This window comes from Agelaius phoeniceus, chromosome 3 (genome assembly GCF_051311805.1).
Source record: "Agelaius phoeniceus isolate bAgePho1 chromosome 3, bAgePho1.hap1, whole genome shotgun sequence".
NCBI lineage: Eukaryota > Metazoa > Chordata > Aves > Passeriformes > Icteridae > Agelaius > Agelaius phoeniceus.
The window spans coordinates 103,715,563-103,739,267 of NC_135267.1; the positions used below are offsets into that span (position 1 = coordinate 103,715,563).

Below are 23,705 nucleotides of genomic sequence, written 5' to 3' on the forward strand. Positions count from 1 at the left end.
TTTACATAATAACAGCAGTAGCAAGTTTGTGAGAATTTAATACTACCGCTGACAGTAATTAAGTGATTAATTAATGGCCAACTGAATAAGTGAGCAAAATGGGGGGAAAATGGGTTGGAAAAATCTTGAAGGGGAGCTTGCACTAAACAGAAAGTTTATTGACAAAGAGGATATAAAGGAATATTTTGGGTAGACATACACTTTATGGTAGCAAATTTAAAGATGAGAACTGCTAAAAGAATGACTGCTCGAAGTAATTGTATGAAATCTCCTGAGAGTAGATTGCACAATTTATTCACTGAAGGGTAAAGGTTTTAGAGAAAACCTAGAGTCAGAGAGAGAGGGAGAAGTCATGGTCTGTCTCCTTGATCTGTCTTTACTCATAGCAACAGTTTGTTAAAATTCCTATCACTGTATTTAAAATAAGTTCAAGAGCCATTTTAATATTATGTAACTACTCCATTTTTAGTCTAACTGCTCTACTGCTGCTGGCTGCCCACAAGCACCTCAACCTCAGGGCATGGTTATTCTCTGTACTGATACTGGTCAACTCTTGCAATCTTCTCTGCATCTTCTTGTACTTTTGGAAAGTGATCTCATGTGGAAAGCATTAATCAAAGAGTCTGTCAGCATGCCACAAGAGAGTAGAGAGTCTGCCTGAAACCAGGGTGGTAATGTTGGAATTGTAGTGTTACCACTTTTTCCATTTTTCCCTGATATCCTCAGTATGTACCTTGACTTACACAGAGCTAATCACTTTGTTATTCACTGACATCTCTTTTTTTTTCAGTAATTGTTCCCAATTTTCATAAGTTTCATGCACATTCAAACATGAATAGAGGTCCTCAGGCAGAGATGTGGACTCCAGGCAGGAGTCTTCTCCAGGCTTTTTTGATGTTGTGGGCCACTGGCCTTCAGCAGCTTTGCTCCTGGGATAGTCATTGAAGCGTGGCAAGGCCTTGGAGCACAGCCTGGGACACAATCACACAGGGCTGTGCTGGCCCTCTGTCCCTCTGGACTGGCTTCAGAGCACGGAGATGTTGGCAGTTGTTGGTGCATCCAGCTGGAAGAGTCACCCTTGACTCACTGCATCCATGATTTTCTGGTGTTCAGTGATGTGTGAAGATGGGGGGACACCAAGAATTTCCTTCTCCTTCCCCAGAGCTAAAAGCTGGAAGCATCCATGCCCATGAAGTCCCCCCCTGTGGTGAACCTGTTGTGTGTAGCCACTGCTCTCCCTCACAGCAAGAGTTCAGGTGCAATTTCATTTTGCCCATTCTTTGTGGGTTTGAGGTTATCGTTGCTCACTTTTCAAACAGAGTGGAAGTCAGCTGTGTGATGACAACTTGTTGCTTTCTCACAACTGCAGAAGTTGGCACAGTGGAAAGGGGCACAACAGGAAACTTACTACTCCAGGCAAGCTTCTGCTTCTACCTGGAGCAACAATTGCTGTTCCACTGTGGGGCCGCTGCTTTGCACAGTAAGGGGCTGGCTGTGGTGTGGGGATGAGTCCCTGCACTCTGCTGAGGGACCCCATGTACATGCTCAGGGCTGTGCTGATTTGTGATATTCCACCTGCCACCCCCAGCAACCCATCTGTACTAAGGCCAAAAACCTTAATACTGCTGACAGCTAAAGCAGAGAGACTACTTAAAACACTTTCAGAAAGAGAATTGCGTTTTAGGAATGAAAAATCTCATTCCTACCTAAAATGCTGTTTGAATACAGTTAAGTCTTGTACCTTTATTTGTGTTTTTCATCACCAGGCATATGAATATACCTCTCTTGCTTACTGGATTAGCAATGCTAAAAGAGAGCCTTCTGAGATGCTGCTACTGCAGGATTGAGGGAGAGGTTATATCTTACCTGTGTGGAATCAGCTCTTGATGAACTATGAAAATATTCTTCAGTCTCTTCTTTTTCCTTGAATCTGGGCATCTTCAGTCCAACTGGTACAGGAAGCAGCAGGAGTCAGAGAGATTGTCTGGTTTGGGCAATTTACAGGCTCATTTAGGTGATTGAAATTGGTTGACCAGTACCTCAGTTTGATCATCTTTAAATGTTATTGATGTTTGAGGTCTTCTTGCTGGACTGTTTTTAAGAACCAAGAATTGAAAAACATCTGCTGTGTATACTGTCAGTGTTGGTTGTGCTTGGAACTGAAGAACTAGAAGAGGCAAAGACAGCACTTACTTTAATAATTGAAAATGGATTTGAACTAAGCCTCCTAAGAAGAAAAGGTGGAAAATTACATGTATTTCCTATCTAATCAGCTCTTATAGTTTCCCCAAGAGGCACACATGAGGTTTGGAAGGACAATTTTCATGTCTTTTCTCCAGCAGCCTTGTTTTATTTCACACTCAGTTCCATGTTTGATGCTGAGGTAGGACCTGTGCTAAATCTGCTCCTGTTGTCTGTAAATAAGCTTAGAGATCTTAACCACCTCATGGTTTTGTCAGCATTCATCTTTCAGTGAGCCAGCAGTCAGTTTGCTGGTGTTTCCCATGGAAAAGATTGTTCCCTGGTAAGAGCTGTTCTCTAAGCCTATTCAGGCCTAGAAAAGTCTGATGGGAATAGCAGAGGCTAATAATAGATACTGGACCTTTTTATTTTCCCTCTACATGGTATGAATTTTGAAAAATACACAGGAAGTCACAGAAAAGGGGTTTTTTGCTTTGTTTTTGTGGGGATTTTGGGTTTGTTTTTTTTTCTTTTTAACCGGCTGCTTACTGTTACAAATATATAGTATTCACTTGCTTTAAGAGAAACATGAAACCTAGGGGAGAGGGCTTTTTGTTGGTGTTTTTTTAATCTCACAAAAATTCAGCGGTACATAGAAAGATGCAATTGTATCTGAGGGAAAAGATAAACAAACAGCAAATACAGCCTGATACTGAAACAAGGGCAAGAAAAAGCAACCAAAAGAAATGAGATTTGGGATTTTAATAAAATTACTCTATCCCACTGTATTATTCTAAGTCAGAATGTTCATATTTATGGATGAAAGCCTTAAAGATCTACAGTGTTAGATGAAATTTTAAAAAGGTCCAATGACTATGTCTGCACAGTATTTCATACAATAAGTATTGTCCATCTTTGGCCCTTTTCAATTCAGTAGATGACACAGAATATGTAGGTATCACTGTAGGATGGAAATCACACTTGCATTATAAAGTTCACTGCTGCTGTTTACTTGTTTGCTGTTAATTTTTGGATGTGCAGTTGGAGCTGTTTATTGACTGGTAACAAATCACCAGAAAAATATGTATGTTACCAGAGCCCTTGCAAAAAAAGCCAAAAGAAGGAGCTATATTTAGTGCAGGATTTAGTTCTAGGGGAAAACATTATCATGTAATTTACTGCATTTAACAATTTTGGTGAAGACCCTCAGCCAACTTTCCTAATTGAAAATTGAGAGAGTGTGAAATCCATCTTTCTCTTTCCACATTCTTATTTCATTATAGTTTTTAAAGGAAGCTATTTTTCTCTGTAAATTCAGGGAAAATACATCACACCAACACTATTGTTGGAAAGTCATTCAGTCAAAAGGTAGGAAAAGCAACTAGACCTGGTCAAAAACATTTCTGAGAGAACACAGAAGGCCTGGATAGTCTGAATGCTGCACAACTCTGGAGAGAGTTCTTGCTACTGAAAATGTGGCAGTGAGCAAGTGCCAGCTCCTCAGGTGTGCTGAGAGCTCTCTTCTGTGTAAGCAATCCTGCTGGCATTAGGCGGTGCTGAAGGAGCAGATGTTTAAAATTTGTGTACTAAATACAGCATCCCTACTTTGAGGCAGCAGAGAGAGAAAGCACATTAGAACTGAGCTGGCTGAATTATTGGCATGAGCGTGTTCCAAACCAGTAAGTTCCCTTTTGAGTTTCCTGTCCAACATTTATTTTTGTTTTAATTCAAGTGTTTTCAAATTTCTGGGGTTTATGACGGCATTACTCATGTGTTGAAACCCCTAAAGTCAGTTTTCTAACCTAGAATTGATTTGAATTTTTTGTTCTGTGAAAACTTTGGGTATTTTTATTTTCTGGTTAGATACATTTTGAAATGTTGACATTGTCTTTGAGATGAAAATTCTATCTCTACGTGGCTCTAATGAGCAAGTTTTCTCTTCTTGTAGTAGCTCACTGTGGGAATGCTGCACCCTTAGTCTGCAGGGCAGGGGGTGCTCTCTCAATGGGAAGTTATTTCTTGCCCTCTGTCCTGCCTTCATCAAAGGTGTGTTCATTTTATACTGTAAATTATTCAGGCTGCACTGTGAAGACAGTAAATAATTTCCTTACAGGTTTTTTTATGCCTGTTATCATAGCATCTCAGTTCCTTACAAACGTTAATGAAATGAACATCACAGAGCTCTTGTGATGAGTTTATTCCCATTTATGTTTAGGAAATGAAGTAAGAAGATTAAAGGCAGTTTATGTAACTGGAAGAATGGGTGAGCTTTCAGGCATTTACAAACACAGGCTGTTTTTTCTGCCTGTAGCAGGCAGTCTAATAAAAAAGAGAATATTTCCTCCTACAAATGCATCCTTAGGCAATGATAGTAACAGTAACAATGTTGTTACAAATATTAAAGACAGGAATTATGAAGTATTGACCAACTTTGACTGCCTGGTGTGAGAAACATGGAATCCAGTCTTTTTTTCAAAGCATTTTTGAGGACAATGTGTTTTCCAAGTATTTCTCTCACTGGTCTCATTTGCAGCTGCAACTACTCGGGTTCCTTGCTGATCTGGATACAAGTGTCCTGGGGTGGGTGGCTGGAAAATGAGAGCAGTGTAGCTTGCTGTGAAAGTTGTGATTTATGTGATCTGCCCTGTATCATGTGGAGTTCAATGGCCATTTGCCAAGGATGGCTTTGCTCCTCTCAAATATGAACTTATCTTTCACTTCTCTCACTTTCTTTCCTCCTTTATTTCATAGCTTCCAACTTCTCTAATGGTGAAAGCATGGGCATTAGTGACTTGTATCAATAGAAAATTTACTTTGTCCTGGAATATGGCTATCCTCAGCACAAAGCAGCCTTTGAATGTCTGTGCTGCTGGAGGACAGGAGATAAAGAGTAAGGAAATATGTAGCCATCAGAAGTGGCAAGTCATGGAAAAATCAATGATCAGAAACTCCCCCAAATTCTCACTATCCTTTCATAGCTCGACAGCAGCTCTTCTGTTTTCATACTACTTTTCAATCCTCCAAGTAATGTTTTTGTAAATATCCGAGTCAAAGCTTTGAACTCAAGCCAAAGGAGGGGCAGGAGAAATTGAGAGTTAATGACAAATACTTGTGACAGACACACATCATCAACAAAGTTGTACAATCCCAGATTTTTAGTCACATTTAGTGGAGGCACTAAGCTGCAGCACTAGCCCATTGGAAAACATTTTTTAAGAGATGTAATCAAATAGTAGGAAACTTTCTGTTTTGAGAAGTAAACACATAGGGTTAGATAAACATGGTGGACTTCCATAGGTAGGTATTTTTTGCTACATATATGCAATTAAAAATGGAAATTTTTCACATTGTGGGCATATAGTGTCTTGCCTTGAGAACCACTGAAATAAACTCAACTCTGTACAATGAGGCTCCTGAAAGGATAGCCCAGAGAGAAGCTGCTTGCTGGTAAAATGTGACAAGGCTGTAGATTTATCCCAGGTCTTTGGAATTTTTGCAGAGTACAAATGAGACAATTTTTAAACAGCAACCAAGTACTGTCCTATTAAGCTCTTCTGTTTTAATGTGTCCTCAGAAGGAGTGCTTCACCTGACTGTGTTTGTCCCAAAAGCTTTTGGTAGAATTAAAATTATGGTCTAAGAAGTTGAATGTAGTATGTGAAGGTATGATTATGTTCAGCTTCATTAAACCCTGCATGATAATGAGGAGCCTAGACAGTTTGCCAGATAAGAGATATTTTTGTGGATGCCTGCAAGAATTTCTTCTCCATCCCACCTGGCCAGGTGTAGTGGCAGGAAGACAAAGTTTCCCCTTTTGCAATGATCAAACACCACAATCTTTCTGGCCAGGTTCCTCAGAGACAGACTCACCAGAGCTTGCCAGCACACTGTGATTCCTCTGCTGGGCAAGGGACATGGAAGGAGAGAAGAGACACCCAAGTCAGAAAAAATCTGTTGAGAATTGGAATATGTCCCCTTGGGTCCCACAGTGTGAGCAGAGACTTGCTGATCCTGCATAAGCTAAGCCACATGATTTTTCCTCTTTCCATCCTGGTAGAGGAAATGGAAAGCAAGTCCAAAAGCATGGGCAGTAAAGACCTCAGTCTGTCATTTGTCTCCAGGCTCTGGTACTGGATTTGAACACTGCCAAGGCTGGACTGTGTTGAGAAGCAGGACCTGTGAGGTACAAAGTCAGCTCTTGTTCCCCAAGGAATTGTTTCTACTTTTCTACTTTCAATTTAGAGCCTGAAATGCCATTTATTTAATGTTGCTGTTTAAATAATGATTTATAAGCCTCCAAGCCAGCCATGGTACAGCTTAATTACTGCTGTAATTTATGGATGCCACTGGCTACATAAACACTGCTGTAAATATAAAGGATGTCTCCCACAAATTTTACTCTGATACTTATTTGATACCATTCATTTTCCTTTCCCAACACGTCTTCTGTGTGTGAGTTGAGGCCACTTCAACAATCCAGGTCATTCTGGTTCACTTTGCCAGGAGTAATTGGGTCTGGGAACTGAAAAGATCAAACGTCTGTTTTTCTTGCAAAGTATTTTAATTAAAATTTGAGTTTCCTTGAGCTTGGATGCAAACATCTGCATTAAGTGGCCCATTAAAAGGATTATTTGTATTTGGGCTTTTTTTGGTTATCTATTTGTTTTACTAGTTAATCGTCTCCTTTCTCCAATTCATTTTGCCTTTGTGCTCACAGTAAGCAAGCAAACAAGATGGGAATAAATCATGCACTGTAACAGAGCCCAGCCATTCCCCGAGCTGCAGCTTTGCTATTTGTGTTCTCTAACCTATACAAGGAGCACGTATATATTGGTCTAATGCAAATCTGAGCTAATTCAAGCCCTGTCTCCAAAGAGATGAATGAGCATGTAAATCTGCTGCTTTGTTTTGGAGGAATAGCTCCTGGAATTGCCTGATTCCCAGTTGCATCTGACATATTTCAAATACTACAGTCAGTTGGCTTCGGGAGATTTGTGCCCCTAGGCTGCAACAAAAAACACCTGGGAAGACAAGTAGGTTCTCTTGAATGCCTTGGTTCCATTATAATTAGTGTTAATGCAGTTGTGTGCTTGGAAAAGTGAGTGCCTTTAAAAAGTTATAATTAATTGAGTAAACAGAACAACCCTATTGCCTACAATTACCACTCCTCTGAATCTCTGTGTATCTCTGCAGCTGCTGAAGTAAAACACGGACATTGCTGAAAAGATTGCAGATAAACTGAGTGGGACATGAAAGCTGGTACTAAACATGGGCTTCAAAACCATCTGTGGGGTAATTCAGAGAGACAAGAGTACTTCTGAATTTCAGTAGAACTTAAGGATCTTTTATAGAGTGTTATGATGTTGCTGACTCATGGAAGTGCTCTCCTAACTTTTCTTTGAGTGGTACTTCCAACAACAGGGTGCTATTCAGGCTCACTGCATGCCCTTAGGAGAAGGGATCACCTACTGAGTTACCAGAGTCCCTTTTCACAGCTTTGTAGTGCCCATTTGCACATGACCTGAGCCTCAAGTGTCTGGCTTGTGGCACGTGAAGAGCTTTACACTCACATAGGGAAGGCTCTCAGCAGTAACTCTGAGGGTCCATTTTTTTGTAGGAAGTTCAGCAAAGCCAAAGAAGATGCCATCTCAAGGCCTTAAACCCTCACCAAGGAGCCCTCAGAAATTGTCAGCAGCCAGCTCCATGTTACTTGGGCTATATTTCCTGCAAAGCTTCTCCTCTGTAGTTATGCCTTGACCCAGACTGGAATACAAGGGCATTGTGCAGCCTGTATGTGGCAAGCCAGAATTGCTCTAAGGAAGGGAAAAAAATCGACCTGACAATAACACAGAACACCCTTTTGAGGATCTATCGTCCTTTATTAATAAAGTTTGGCATGTATTCCCCCCACTCCTGAATGATTTGCACCATAAAATAAGCTGGAAGAGAAATAGTGGTTGTTTTCCTACATGCTTCATTAATTTTTAGTTTTGGCAGGCAATATAAATAAAAATATCAAGTGCATATCTAATTGAATCGCCAGTGATTTCCAACTCCCTGTAGTAGCAGAGAACCAGAGAACATGATGTAGCTGCACTGTTTAGTGAGCATGGATGAGTTAGGCAAACAATGGCTCACTCTGCCCAGAGGCTTTGGTTTAATCTGGAGCATTTATCCATTTAATATGAGACAGGGCAGTTATTGCTGCAGTGGGGAATTCACAGCACAGATCTCTTTGTTCTGCCAGGCTTGTCTTCCAGCAGTGACTGGAAATGTATCTTGGAACATTCAGGAAGATGTCAGTGAACTGCACCCACACTCAAATTTTTGTGGAAGGAACTCTGGCATTTCTCAAGATTAGACTCCTCCATGCACACCAGCTTCAAGGTGTAACTGAATTAATTCCTGCCTCCTTCATGTGTCTGATCTAGAGCATGGACCTCTTAAAAAAAAAAAAAGGCTTTGTCCTAAGTATCATCTCAAAGGACTTGGGATGAGAGAGTTCCTACAGTAAGGAAAATTATACCTGTCAGGCTACTTGATATCTGACTTCTCAGCTTTCAGGGGAATCGAGTGCCTTCAGAAAAGGATGGTTCTTAGAGAAAATTGCTCAGGATCATTTCTGAGTGGATGATATTGACCTCTAATTGTAATGTTTGATGACCTCATTTCATGAGAGCTGTCTCCTTTGCACATTGCTGCTTAGCACAGGTAAAATGAACTGGTGACTTCTGTCTCTTGGTGGATATAGGCTGCTGTGGGCTCAAGGGAGTGCAGGAGCAGGCACAGAAGAGAAAGAAAAGTACAAGTAGAGATTAAACTGTTTTCTCTCCTGCAGAGACTACGACAACACAATACACCCAAAGCAAAGGTAACGCATGTTGCCAAAAGAACATGATGAAAGTTTGTGCTCTTTCTAAATCCTGTAGCCATATTTACTCCTGAGCTAGACAAAGAGGATGTCAGCTTTCAGGACTGCCAGTACAGCAGTAAACTCACACACAATTAAAAACCTATCATGTGTATTGTGTTGTTCTTGAGAAGTACCAGAGCAGGATGCAGGATTTAAGCCCTCAAAGTTGCCTTCCATATTATAGCACCAGAAAGGCCTGGGGAACTGAAATTCTCTATTAGGTGGACTATTAGACATTTGACAAGATTAAATAGGTCAAAAAAAATTAGCAAGTAAGTACTGAATTGAGAAGATTTCACAAGGTGTTCATCCCTTCAGTGTTATGCAGGATGCTGTGACCTGTTGGTTGAAAGGAAGGCAATTTGGTTATCTGAAGTGTTTTTGTTGTTTTTGTTGTCTTTTTCTCTAGGATCTGCCTCTCTCTCAAAAATGGCTCTGGAGGGTTCCTTCAGCTGCTGGAATGGAACAGTGATCAGGCTGGGGCAGGCGTGTGACTTCATCCAGGACTGTGCTGAGGGAGAAGATGAGGGAGATACGTGCAGTGAGTAAATCCTAACCCCAGGTTGTACCATCCTTTTCCAGAAGCGTTGATTGGTTTGAACTTTAATGTCTGAGACTTCAGCACTAACAGACTCACTTGGTGCTATCAACAGACCTGTATCCCCCATAGCAGATGCCATTTCCTGGATGTCTGCCTGGAGTGCACCATTTGATATTTCTGGGCTCACCTGCATCTGTTCTGCAGCAGCTTCTTAACATGCTCTTGGTGCTTCATCCCTCCCAGTGTCCTGATCAAAAATGCAAAGGAAGCATAGCCTGAGTAGCTAGATGCCTTACAGAATTACGAAATGTGTAGTTGGTTAGAGCCTTTAATCAAAATGTAGTGCAGCATGTGGCAGAGGGGGAGAGGAAAGAGAAAACTTCTTAGATGAAAAATGAGCAGTGCCAGTAGCTTGTCTTTGACCAACTCCTGTGTCTTTGTAATTCCTCTGGTTTTCTACCCTCACTTCAGGAGTTAATAGTCCAATAACATACTGGAGAAGATAGATAGCAGCCTGAGTTTTCTAAGAACTTGCTGTGCCTGAGTACTTTCAAAAATATGCTGTGAGGTACTTTAGGACCTTCCTTTGACCATCTTGAAGGCGCCTTATCACTTTTTCTATTCCTCTGTACATTCTACTTCCAGCATCCTCCCATCTGCCAGCCTGCAAATAGTTAGGAGTAGAGGGTTGTCAGCTGTATGGTTGTCTACAGGGCAAATAGATCAAGAAAAATAAATATTGAGAGTTTATTATTCCAAGTGTATGTGCCACAGCTGATCTAGCCTGTGGGCGGTTACATAGAAATGTGTTGATTTGGTATGTAAAAAACATGTTTGCTGTTTCTAGCAAGAACTTAACATAAGTGATATACAACTTGTAGCAGATTTCACTTCTGCTAATAAAGAAATAAAGTTACAGACTTTATTGGTGTGAAGAACATTGGTTTGACCTGGGATCATCTAGGAAGCTAGTTAAAAGCTTGAAATTACAAGCTTCTCCATCATTTTAGATATTGTTACAATTTGAAATTATATTCTTTAATGACCCACTCAGTGGGCATTAAATTCACAGGAACAGTGTCAGCACTGTGGACTTGCAGCTTCTTAGAACCAATAATGCTTCATATTAGTAAAATTGAAACCTTATTTCCATCTAAGACATTTAAAATAGAACTCTAAAACCCCATAATGGCATTTCTGTTGTGTTCTACTCTATAATTTAAAAAAGGTCGAATGCATTTTCATTTCATTGGAAAGAGAGAAACATTATTTACCCTCAACTGTATGCTCAGACACACTTTGGTGCCCGTGTGCCATAAATGGCTCTGCCTTGTGGGAGTAATCCCAGGGGGAAGAGCAGAGGTCACAAGGGGGAGTTGTACTGATCATGGATGTAAACTAAATACCACATGGGATGGGGCAGGCCTGGAGGAACATGCTTGCCTGGTATTTTCACACCCTGGGTGCACTTGTGGTGAGTCTGTTGTTCATATATCAGGAGGGTGGCTCTGCTTTTGCCCCTTGCTGCCACCCTGTACCCATGGTGAGCCCAAGCAGCCAATGCCTCTCTGGCATATGTTGTCCACAGGTCTTGGTTTGATTGTCTTTTCTCCCTCCATTCATCTGTAGCTGTTTCCACAAGGCAACATGGCACTTGCAGCTGTGTTGGCAGAGAAATGTACTGAGAATGTCTGTGAGAAAATGTAAAAAGCAGAAATATTTAGCCAGCTGTTTAGCAGAGCATCACTCCCAGCTTGAGGAGACCACATGGCTTGCATTCACCCATAGGTACTGGAAATGAGAGTTCTTACTTCCAGGCAAAAGGTCCAAAAAGCACTGTCTTCCACTCAAGGAACAAAAAAGCATGGCTTGCCTGAGCAGGAGCCCAGGCTGTGGATGTGCCTGCCTATCCACCTACAAGCCTGCTCAGTTCTATGGCTGATCCTTCTGCTTTTGCTTCTTTACAGTGCTGAATATTGTTGGCATAAGGTTTCTTACACAAAACAGAGAAGTGATCTAATGTTTGAGGTGTCAGATATATACGAGTGGCAGCCTAACGCAAAACATATGTCATCTTTCAGCATTTTAGTTGTCATTTTACTCCTGAGCAACACGGATATTTTCATCAGCTTTTTGCAAGTGTGGTAAAAAGCGATTCAGATTTATCAAGCAGAGAAAAGGGTTTCCCAAATGGTTCTGCTTAGACAAAAGAGCTGTCAGAAAAAGATGAGCTATGCTCAAAACTGAGGCGAGATGTTTTAAAAATGCCATTATCAAAGGCTTCTATCTTTGAGCTTCAAGGAGGTGTTGGTTTTTTTGCCTTTCACAGTCTTTCAGCTTTACAGGCTTTACAATAAAACTGATTGGTTTTATTATGATTTTAATTTTTTTTTCCTAATAATTTGAATTTTGTTCCTGTCTGAGCTGAAAAAGATCTCTCTACAGCCTGCTGTTTGCTAACATCTCTTTACTTATTAATGGCCAGTGGAACGTCATGGTGCTTGTTCTGTTTTGCAACCAATTAGTCTGTGTAGAAATTGTAAAAGCAGAGAGGGATGACCCCTAGAGAAAAGCATGTTTGAGTCATAATCAGATATCCTTGCAGGAGTAAAAGACAGCTTCAGAGAGGCAGATGAGGGACAAGAGGCTGAGCTGCACGTGTTTGTTGGCTCAGGATCAGACACACAGATCCACCAGCCTGATGGAAGTGCCATGCTAGAAGTTACTTTGCAGAGCATACACTGCACACACACATTAATACGTCAGATATTAGTGATATATACTTCATAATACTTCAGATATAGTGGTGTGTCTCTGCTGGGAAATTCCTGCCTTTCCAGATACATTCCAGATACAGAAACTACACGTGGCAGCCACCGTGGCAGGCTTTGACTCAAGGTTTCTGCTGAATTCATAAATTGAAAGATAGATTCCTCTATAATAGTACTTTTTCAAATGGTGTAATAGCTGGATCTGGGTGCCTCTGAACAGCAACCTTGAACAGTCCCTGGTTGATTGTACTCAATCAATCTGAATTCCCCAGCCTTCATGTGACTGTTTGGACCAGTTGCCCTCCATATGAGGCTCTGGGAGCTCTTCCCATTCATCATCATGTCCCTTGCTTCCCTCCAGGTAGGATATTTCTTATTTCCAAGGCTGCAGCTTCTGTTAATGAAGTTGCTTATCTTCTTTCTTGAACCAGCTCTAGGGTTTTCTCATATTTGACTGAGTGGAAAGTTCAGTATATCTGGTGAAAGTTCACAGCTTGTGCCTTAAGCTTCAGCAAATTTATCTATTAATGCCAAGCAACAAATTCTATATAAGTAGTTTACCAAATCACTCAACATATGGATAGAATTTTCTGCAGTAAGCTCCAACAAATTTTCTCATATTGTAATAATCACATGTAATATACTTTGTGTGGTAGAAGACAGACACAAAACCTCAAATTATTTACTAACATAGATGGGCAGAACTCTGTTTTACAGAAAGGGTGAATTTGTTTTAGCAGTTTTGTACTTCTCTTTTTAATTAACAGTATCTGGGATTTTGGTTAAATAATCTTTCACTGCAGGGCAGCAAGTCAGAGCAAAAGTTAAAACTTTACTGAAAAGGGATGTAATTCTGACTACTCTAAAACTATTTTACTTTCTATGACAAGTTCACAAAAAAAAAAAATCATCCTTGGAAAATATTGGCTAATCAGTCCAAGCATGTTAGGCAAGTAATGGATATATTCTAAAAACGGTAACATTTTAAATAATGGAGGTGCCAGTAGTATATTTACTTTATAGACACCCAGAACTTCAAGATACAATTAACCCAGGACTGGTTCTTCTGTGAATTTGAACCCATATTTTCTATTTCCATAAAGAGTTTCCAAGCTTGTGGTCTAGAGTTCTGGTCTAGTTCAGAAGAAAATGATTACCCAAGTCTCTCCTGAGGTTGCACTTCCACATTTTATGAATTTTAGCTGGAACAGGAAATAATGTCCTCTTTAGCTTTCAAATAAATCTCACAATCACTTGGTTATAGGGTAATTTTCACTCTGCTTCATTGAATATTTAAGGATGTGAAACACCTTAGCAGGTGAGATGAGGAAGACAAGTGTCTGGCTTCTGAATGGAGGAACTTAGCCTGTGGTGGGAGGACTGCATGCACATATCAGTCAAAAGGCCAGATGGCAGCTAGAACAGGAACCTTTAAAGCTTGATTTTCTGATAATGTGGATGAGTGACCAAAAAAAAGCATTGATAATCAATTTTAAAGTGGCCAGTTTGCTTTCCAGGCCAAAATGTGTGAAGAAATCATGGGATTCATTTTTATCCAGATACAGCCCAGCAGAGTCTTCCTGCAAGCAAAATTATGAAGTAGCAACCTGTTGCCAGGCCATGCTATGCTCTTAAGGTTCCTGTCTTGCATACACTAATCCTTCTGCTTCTTTCTTTATCAAAAGCTGTACTTATAGAAATGAATTCTAACCTCTGGCAGTTTTGAACTCAGCAAAACCATCTGCCATTGAAGGATAACTCTGCTGACTGTTGAAAAGTATTTTCTCTTTTTATGCTTCATTTCTGGTAGAATTTGGCTGGCCAACTTTGCTAGCATAGAAGAATCATTGAAACAAAGTCGTGTTTAAGATTCATGTGATTCTTTAAATCGAGTAGCTGATCTGTTTGACTTCTGAGATTTCCTCCTAAACTTGGTAAAGGTCCATACACACAGAGTAGTCTTTAATGCTTTTGTTCTTTATAATACCTGTTTGGAATTTCACCCAGAAGCTTAAAGTGTAGTATCTGGTTGATTTACACCTAGTTTTGAAGAACCAGATGACTCCATCTGGTTCATAAATTGTGTCAGTTACTAATTCTCTAGCTATTAATGGACAAAAAATTTGGTTAAAGAAAAAGAACTTATTTAGATTTTTCTTGAAAGGTATTTCATTCTGAAGGCTTGAAAATACTTGGTTAAGAACAAGTTTAGCATCCAACAGCTTTTCCCTGCTTGCCCCCCACATAAAAGGAGAGACTCTTCCATTCTCAGAGTGCTTCACTTTCACTGGACTACTCTGTTCTCCATCTCATACCCACAAAGTTGTATCTTAATCTCACTAAGGCCTAAATCTTCTGAGGTTTCTGTCACTGGTATTAATGTCCAAAATGGCAGGTTTCAGTAGAAGTAATCCCTGTTCCTAATTTCCATGATTTTCCAATAAAGTCAGAGCAGCTTCCCCTCATCAGTGCAGTGTCTGTGCTAATGTGAGTTTCAGTGACAAACACATGAAATGGAGAAATACAGGTTGGAGAGAAGTGGTACCCAGAGGTCCCTGTGGAGTACCAACACATGGAATCACAGGTGCTGTGCATATTCAAGGTAAGAAAGAGCAGCAAAGAAAATGCATCCAGGGCATGAGACATCTGAAAACTCATAAAACATTAATTTGGGAAAAGGGAATGAAATATTCTGTGAAAGTAATAGCTTTTTATTTATGCCCTTACTTGTTCATCAACAGTGAGCTTTTCCTGGCCTTCAGGCAGGGATTGCTACTTAGATGACTCCTCCTGCTGCTCTGACTTGTTTACATCATCCTAGATAGCAAATGGCCATGACATGAATTCAGTTGGACACCGAGCCAAGCTGTTTCTGTGGGAATTCAGGGCACATTATAATTTGTCATTTTCTATGTATCCCAGCCTCAGGCTGTGCAATGAAATATAATCAAGTTCTGCAGAGGGGTGAAACACAGGGAAGTAACCCTCTGCTTAACAACTTCACATTTAAAGACTAGGCTGAATGAATTTGGAGATTTTTAAAAGGAAAACCTTGAAAAAGCCCTAACTTCATACAGGTTTTGATATTTTTCATAACAGGTTTAGATGCTTGCCCAAAATAACACTAAAATGTGGTTCTTGCCTCAATGTCAGGTTCCAGGTCCAAAACTAGCCCTACTAAAAAGCTACTGATAGAGGATTTGTTTCACTTTCCTCTGACAAGTGAGTTGTGATTCAGGCTTTCAGAAAATCAAATGTTTGTGGTCTAGATGCTGCAGTTATGGTGTTCCACAGTTGTTTTCTCTGGGTACACCAAGGAACACCTGCATGTGCCAATGACAGTCCATTGCCTTTTGAGGTGTGTGAGTTGAAGCAGGGGACCTATGAGCAGGTATTTTATTGATCTGAAATCTCAGCCAGGGGGATCTGCTGGTACTTAAACATGTTGAATAATCTGGAGCTTGAATACTGGTGCCGCATTGTCTGACAGTCTCTCCACAGATATATAATTTCAGAGGGAAAAGAAATTATTAATCACAACAAATTATATGTTCAAGAGCCTCTTCTTCTCATAGAGGAGCTAATGAAATTACTGATATCACTTGACCAGAAGATTCTCTTGCTTTAGAAGGTTATGGTCTATCCTACTGCTTGTAAGTGAAGAAATTTTAATTCTGATTTTATCAAGCAGCTAAAAGTAAAAAAAAAAAAAAAAAATCCTGGATGTGTGTTTGCACATGAAATTTCATTTTTATCTTTCAATTTTTAACAGATTTCATGTACCATTCTCCTTTCTTAGAGCAAAAGGAGCAATACTTTGCACCCTCATAAGCAGAACTTGCAGTTGAAGGTAGAGAAGTAAAAGGAAGGCATGAGATTACCTTCTGCTTTGAATGGGACTACTATTGCTTTAAAACTGACAAATTTCAAGGCAAAAAGCTAATGGAGCTCTATTGTTTGGAGCTAGAAACTGAAATCCTAAGCTAGTGACAGAATGAGCAGGCTTCAAAGCCTGGAAGTATGGATTAAAATAAACTATCCTCTTTCATCTCGTGGAAGAGACTCACAGGTGAAAAAAGTGAGGCACAAAAGGATCCAATGCTTTACCTGAGGCCACATCAGTGCTCACAGAGAGAAGAGATCATGGTGCTGAGCTGGGCTGAGTAGAAACCTGAACTGTAAGGGAGGGAATCTTGTAGGGAATTTATCCCTCTCCAAGATTTGCCCCTGTGGGGCTGTAGAAGCAGTGCTTAGGAAAGTCATCTCCAAGATGTGACCTTGAGCGAGCTGATACCTGCAAAGCTGAGAGCCCAGGAGCCCCCAGGGTGTGTAGTGAGATGTGTCCTCTCTCTGGGGTTTGTCAAGGTGTGTGGGGAGTCACTTAGCCACACTCTGGGCATTGCTGCTCTCTTCTCCTCCCTCCTCACGATTGGGCACATGCGCCATTCGAAAGGACTGAGGAGCTGGGAATGCCCTGGGCAAAGCAAGTTGGAACAAGTCACTGCAGCTCCAGTGAGCCCAGGAGCCTCCTCCTCAGCTCACTGGCTTCTTCTGTCTGTGTGCCTTTCCCTCCTGCAGGACAGCTTCCCCCTGGCTTTTACTGCTCGTTTGAAGAAGGGGATTGTGGCTGGACACCGGGCTCCCCTGCGTCCCATCCTTCTCCATGGCGGATCGGAAGCCCGGAGCAGAAGCGATTCCCTTCCATAGAAGGTGTGTGAGAGGAAACAGTAAGTGCAGAGCACAAACAGCAGAGAGCAGAAATGATACACAAGTGGTGAGGAGAGGGAATGAAACACAAGGCAATTTTTCCTGTATACTTACATATTCAGCCTCCAGTGAAGCAGATCCCAGCTTTCTACTCTGAAATGCCATCTTTCCACTCTGAGTGCTTTGAGTAAAAGGCTTTTTTTTTGCTCCCTTTTTGTCTTCAGGGTACAAACTGGTACCTCAGTCTCCACCATTGACGCCAGATACAGATCTTAACCCCTTCTAAAAAACTTCATACCAAATGTTCATCTGCCTGACCCTCTGCCATACTGATCTGGTTTTTTCTTTCTGATTTTCCTATTTATTTTCTCTATTTTTCTGTATGCTAGTTTTTTCCCCTGCTCACATTCTAATTTTTCTTGTCTTTGCTTCATGATCCCTTGAGTTGCACTTTTATGTACAATTACTATGTACTTGGTTCTCCAACCTAAATACCAGTATCTAATCCTTCTCATACAAACAGTTGAAGGCTTAAGCTGCTGAGAGAAAACCCAATACTGCCGTTGTTTCTCTTGTTTACAGAAATTATTCAAGTAGCAAAGAGCTGTAGCTGTATTTTTATTTGGTTTTGGTCAAGATAAATTCTTTTCTTCCATGTTACTTTCTGTTCATAAAAGATACACTTTATTATTTGCTTTGCAAGGAGGATGAATTTGAAGTCATGGAGCAACAGAAGGTAGAAATGGGGGGGAAGGTGGACAGGCTCATGTGGTTACTGAGTATATTTGTTAGGTAGGTGAAGCTGCATCCCTAAGAAATGGAAAAAGCCTTCCACTCCCTGGAATTCCACTGTGGTAGGAGCCAGCTAACGTAGGCTTGGGGCAGGTTTCACAAATCTGAAACCCGAAGGTGAGTGCTGCAGTTTGACCTTCTCCCTTCTCTTTCATCCAGGTCGTGCACTCCTCCTTAACACCAGCAAGGCACCAGCAGTAGCAAAGACTGTCATGACCAGCACAGCATTTCCAGCTCCTTTGAGGAACTCTCCCTGTGAGGCAAGTCATAATGTTTTCTTTTATTGTGCAATTTACAGAGGTTTTTGTGTAAATTGCTTTTTGTTTGACTCGGGTTTTCAAATATAGGTACTAGGTCAGTAGCAAGGCAACCACTATCTTTGATTTTATTTTCTATAAAATATACTTATTTATGTCCACTGTGCAGGGGAAAGATATGGTTATCTGCTTGAATGCCACAAAATGTGCTTTGAAAAACCTGTCCTATCCTGTCCTCATTGCATCACATGATGTATTACAGTCTTCATAATTAGGTGTGTGCGCTGTGAGAGTAGGGCAGCCAACATTACATAAACACAGAGAAGAAGAATCTTACTGCATGAACAAGCATTATATTTGCAACATCCAAGACAGAATAGGCTTCAGGACTGCCCCTGAGCCATTCAGAAAAAGCAGTACATGTTTTCTCTAGCACAGCTGGGATTTGGGCTGGCAGCTCTTCATGCTGCTGCACTTCAAACCCACCAGTCCTCATGTAGGCCTCGTTCACAGGAGTGCTGAAGTTAGCAGCAGCAGAGAGAAACTCATCCAGAATGGAGCCAGGTTCATATTCAAGCAGAAAAACTATTGACAGTCACAAGACATGAGCTTAAGGAGGTACATCAAGTCTTGCCAGACAACCTTGCTCATGCTTGTCATTTCTGAGTTGTATTTAACCCTTAAAGTGCAGGTTCAGAAAGATGACCTGTCTGCATCTTCTTATTCTGTAGCTTCACAGATTGTAGAATCACTGATAAGATTTATTTCTGACTTATGGCTTTGAACCATGCCTAGTGAGTTAAAGCATTTCACATCTTCACAGTCACTCAGAAATCTCCCATAAGCTTCTGGATCCTGGAGCAGAGGGATTTAGGAAAACTGATACTAATGAAGTGCAGCTGTTTGTTGGTTGAGTACTGAACAGACAAAAAAAATCCGTTCCAGTAATCTTAAAACGCAGAAAGGACAAGAAGGGATGTGTTAGAAAGTTCTCTGGAATGAAACTACACAGAAAAAGGTGTTTCTTTGCCCTAAAGTTTGTTTTGGTTCACTTCTGTTGGATATCTCAGTTCATTCAGCAAAGTGCCTCTGGTTTTGCTCTCTTGATATATTCATGTTCTCTGTCTTTGAAATATATTCTACCTTGTTTTTCCTCCCATCTGTGACAGAGGCGTAAGCAGGTTTTGAATATTTTAAGACCTTGTTCTGCCATGGACCAGCAAGAAGCGAGTGTTTTTCATAATCCACCCGACACAGGAATCACAGTGAATGATTTCCCAATATCTGTGTGATTTTTTTCTTGTGTATACAACACTGCAAATAATTAAACTTGCCGTGGGGGAGAAGCTGCCATGTATTTCATCTGCTCACATGCCATCCCACCTTCGTCACTCCCCTTGGCACTCCAAAGGCATCCGGACGCATCCAGGGTTGCAGCTGTCGCTAATAAAGAGTGAAGGAGTTTTGGCAAGGGTTTTGTCTCCTGCCTTTTCATATAGTGTAAAAAGCTTCCCTTCTCAGTGGATCCCTGGTGGCTTCAAATTCTATTTTACTGGAACAATCTGTCTGTGCAGAGAATAATTTAATTCCACTTCTCAACACAACAGAAGAGGAGAAAGGAGATATGTCTCCCTACACAGTTATTCCTCCAATATGTGCCAACAAACTTCCTAATAGTGAAATTATAGTCAGAAAAGAGGTTGTGAAAATACTGTAATGCTGTCCTGTATTTATTCACCCTCAACCACTTTGTGATTGAACTGGCTCAAGTTCAGGCACTAAAAGATGAGTTTTCTTTTACCTGTCACTGCTGACAACTTTACCTGGCATGTCACAGCTGGGACAGATTCTCTGGAAGCTGAAATCCCACAGAAAATACCCAAAACTCATGTTGCAAGGGTTTGAGTGAATTAGATCTATTTATTCTTCCACCATCAGATCCAGCCATAAATCTGCTCTTCCTCTTGTATTTGATCCAGCTCTCATGATCCTTTAGATATTTGCTCGCTCTCCTGAGAGCAACAAGGAGGTCAGCAAACATCCCCAGTTTGATAATTTTGACTCCCCTCTATTCTCCCCTTCTACATGGAAGCTCTGGGGCACCTGCTGTTCAATGAAGTTATTATTTCTTCCCCTTATCACCTAATTTTCTTTTATTCAGTCATGTTAGACCAATCCCACTCACCACAGCAGAAGCTGACACCCTGCTTTTTAGCCTGAGGTGTTCATAGGAATTAACTACTTCAGCCTCAGCATGAGGAACATTACCTGCCACAGTGCTGTTTGCCAGGCTGGAGGAGTCTGGGGTTTGGCCAGGGTGTCCATGAAACCAGGACTCAAAGCTGATAAGGAAACAGCCAAGCAGTCCACAGTGGGTACCAGCCATGAAGACTTTCTAATGCTTCAAGCTTGTTTTTCCTCCCTGAGCCTGGCTGTGTAATCTTACACTGTGGCAGACTGGAAAAGGAGGTGAGGCACCAGCCTGGTGCAAAGACCTTCCCTGCAGAGGTTCTGGGCAGCTGTATGTGGGGTGTTGGTGTTAGATCTTGGAGACACCACAGCATGGATGAGCTGTCACTGAGTGCAGGGCTGGTGTGACACTCCATCTCTGTGCTCCCTGCAGCCTGAGCTCAGTCCCCAGGAGCAGGCAGGGCTGCCAGCCCTTTCCATGCCCTGCAGGAGGCTCCTTGTTAGCTCAGGCAGGGAAACGTCAGCCTCACCCACTCTGCACTGCCCCACATGCACCAAAAAATGGGAAAAGGATAAAAATGCACACAGGAGATACTGTGATAAACACAGCCTGTACTTTCCCACACTTTTGGGATTGGCCCTAATGTGCCTTGCACTTTGTGTATAGCTTTGTATTGCACTTCACTCCTGTTTGTTTTGAGCAGCCTTATATTTTCATTTTCTTTGTTCTTCAGTGCTTTTGGCAGGTCAGAGCAGTCAGTTTGTGTGCTGCCCTTTATTCTTGGTTCAGTTAGTTCTTCTCTTTCCTTTTGTTGTTTTATTAAATCTTGGCTGGAGTATCCTGGCTTCAAAGAATCTCTCCTGCTTGCAATCCAGACAGCCTTTGTTATCTTTTTCATGTTGCACTTTTAGAAGAGCCCTTTGCTTGTTGACCCCTTTAAGTCTGTGTTTAACACCCACTCTGTATGGAAGAGGGAGACTGTGGCACTTCTACTAAATCTTGGGTGAATGCAGGAAGTGGTTCACATAGTCCATGAAGTGATGCTCTATTACCCTGAAGTAGCCAGAGAGGGGAGATGCAACAAAAAGCTCAGGAAATGCTTCTGGAAATACACAGTCACAGTAATCAAGAGTGAAAACCTTTTAACCCACATGTAAAAGTTCACTGGAAGCAAAGCACGTGTAATTGAGCATAGGGATGCGTGTGAAGTGCAAAGAATTAAGCCAAACAGTGGCCTGATTGAAAGGCAGAGTTTTTAGAGCTCAAGCAGTAAAGCACAGCATTATTTGCCCCTTCTGTCACACTGAGATTCCCCTCTGAGTGGGAATCAGCTGGCATGTACAAGGCTGACAGAGGAGCATGGCATGGATAGGCATTCCCTCATTTTGAAGAAGAAATCCGTATGCATGTCATTAGAAGCTGTACTGGTGTTTGGGAACCTAGGAAACCACATTGCAATTAAATCCAAGCAAAGTGCTGTCATCTCAGGCACCACCCATGGCAAAACTAATTGCTTTGCCACAGCTGATAGCTCCTAGGTGTGCACAGTTTCCAAACTGTCATGGCCACCCACTCCTCGGTACTTCACAAAGAAGTCAGAGAGCTGGCAGAAGTGTTGTAGGTGCCCAGGGATTACTCACCTTTGTGTGGAAGCTGGAGACTCAGCTCTGACCCCCCATGTCCAAGACAAGAAGGCAATCCCATCTCCCTCAGCCCAGCATTATTGCTGTGCAGGTGCAGTCATGTGTGCTGATTTGCTTTTCCTTCAATTTTTTAGAGATGTTCCCTGATGTCTGCATCCTCAGGCCTTGAAGGATGTTGTGGTACCTGTAGATCACAAGAAACATGCTTGTTTCTTCCCAAAGTGTGTGGCTTTCTCTCACAAAGACATGCAAGAGGCTGGTACAGTTGTACCTGCCTGGGCTGTAGCCTTGCATCTCTCCTGCAAGATTTCATTTTGTGGTGGGTTGTTACTGCTGCTTCTGCTTGGAAGTCACTCCAGAAACATGAGCAAATTTTGAGAAAGGCTGTGCTTTGCTCAGCTCGAGGGAATCTGTGACAGAATCTCAGTGCCATGCCTGATAAGTAAAAGCCAAGCTGCAGCTTTGGTGTGGGCTGTCAGAGAGAGGGAGAGGAACAGCAGAGCTGCTGTTCCTGCATGGGGGTGGATTTGAAATTAGCCTGAAATGTTATTGCATGCACCTCCATGGAGTAAGGTGACTCTGCAAGAGGGACTGCTTTGTGATTAGGAACTGGATTGTTTCATTTTGCTGGTAGGCCCTGGGTCAAACATTTTAAAGGGTATAGTTGTGCTGGAAAACAATACAAACAGATTCCTGTGGTAGTAAATGTGCTTTGTGCTTTTGGCTGTGTTTAAAATAATGAAAATATTTTTCTGATGCTATTTTGACATTTCAACTAGCTGTTTCTTGAAAGCCACCATTATGTAATGTACGATAGTACTAAACTGGGCCAGATTTCTTTAACATCTGAAATTATTTTTTTATGTAAATGTACTCTCTCTCAAAAATAAATATAACATGTTGATGTAGAGCAGTATAGTTGAAGTTTGCCTTCTCAGCCAGGTTTACAGACATAAAGATGTTTTCATCTTCTCTGTTTATTAATTCAGTTCTCTTTTCTATGCAGAAGTGTTGCAATTTTTTCAAGGCATGTAAGTCAATAATATAAATCATTCCTTGAGTGCATTCTGAGCCCCATGCTTACACCTGCAGTGTGTCTCTTTTTCTCCTCTGCTCCTTGAGCTTTAAATAACTTAGAAGCGTACATGGTAATAACATTGACACTGAAAATTTACGAGCATGAAAAATGCAACATAGATATGCCTCTAGCTCAACCTTTCATCTGCTTTATTTGACAGAATATTCTTAGCATACTTTCTTGTTTTAAAATGTTGTTTTTAAAATCTGAACAGCTTATTTACTGTTACTTCCTCTCTTGCTCCCTTTCCCACCTGGCTTTTGTGTCATTGGATCAGAGGGTCTATAGCATCTGAAATCTCTTGAGTGCTGGTCATTCCACAGTCCCCTGACAGCAAAATTCTGAACACTTTCTCCTTTGTTGTTGCTTTTATTTTTCTCTTGGTCTGTTTTCTGAAATAAAGTAAGAAATAATGTAAGAATAAATAGTGGGAGAATCTGTTCATATAAAACATGAGCTTCTCTTGCCTGCCTAGGTATTTTAAAGCTACGTAATCAGATCAATTAATTAAAATTCTATCATTTACAAAAGGTTTTTGCTTTCACACCTGAGTCTTCATCTGAAGCAGAAGTGTCTGCAGACTACAAGAGAGTCTTATCATGCACTGTTGTAGATCTGGCCGAAAACCAGGA

At 41.2% G+C, this 23,705-nt stretch overlaps 1 protein-coding gene across 3 annotated transcripts in view; it reads left to right on the forward strand.

Moving 5' to 3' along the window:
• Window positions 1-23,705, forward strand: part of ALK (ALK receptor tyrosine kinase) — a 307,302-nt gene that overhangs the window by 218,792 nt on the left and 64,805 nt on the right. For all 3 annotated transcript variants that reach the window (XR_013181530.1, XM_077176040.1, XM_077176041.1), the window contains exons 6-8: window positions 9,503-9,634; window positions 16,984-17,115; window positions 18,064-18,164. Coding sequence is in view for 2 of the 3 variants with exons in the window: in XM_077176040.1 (XP_077032155.1) it covers window positions 9,503-9,634; window positions 16,984-17,115; window positions 18,064-18,164 (365 nt within the window). In the remaining variant the exon portion in view is untranslated. The remainder of the gene's footprint in view (window positions 1-9,502; window positions 9,635-16,983; window positions 17,116-18,063; window positions 18,165-23,705) is intronic.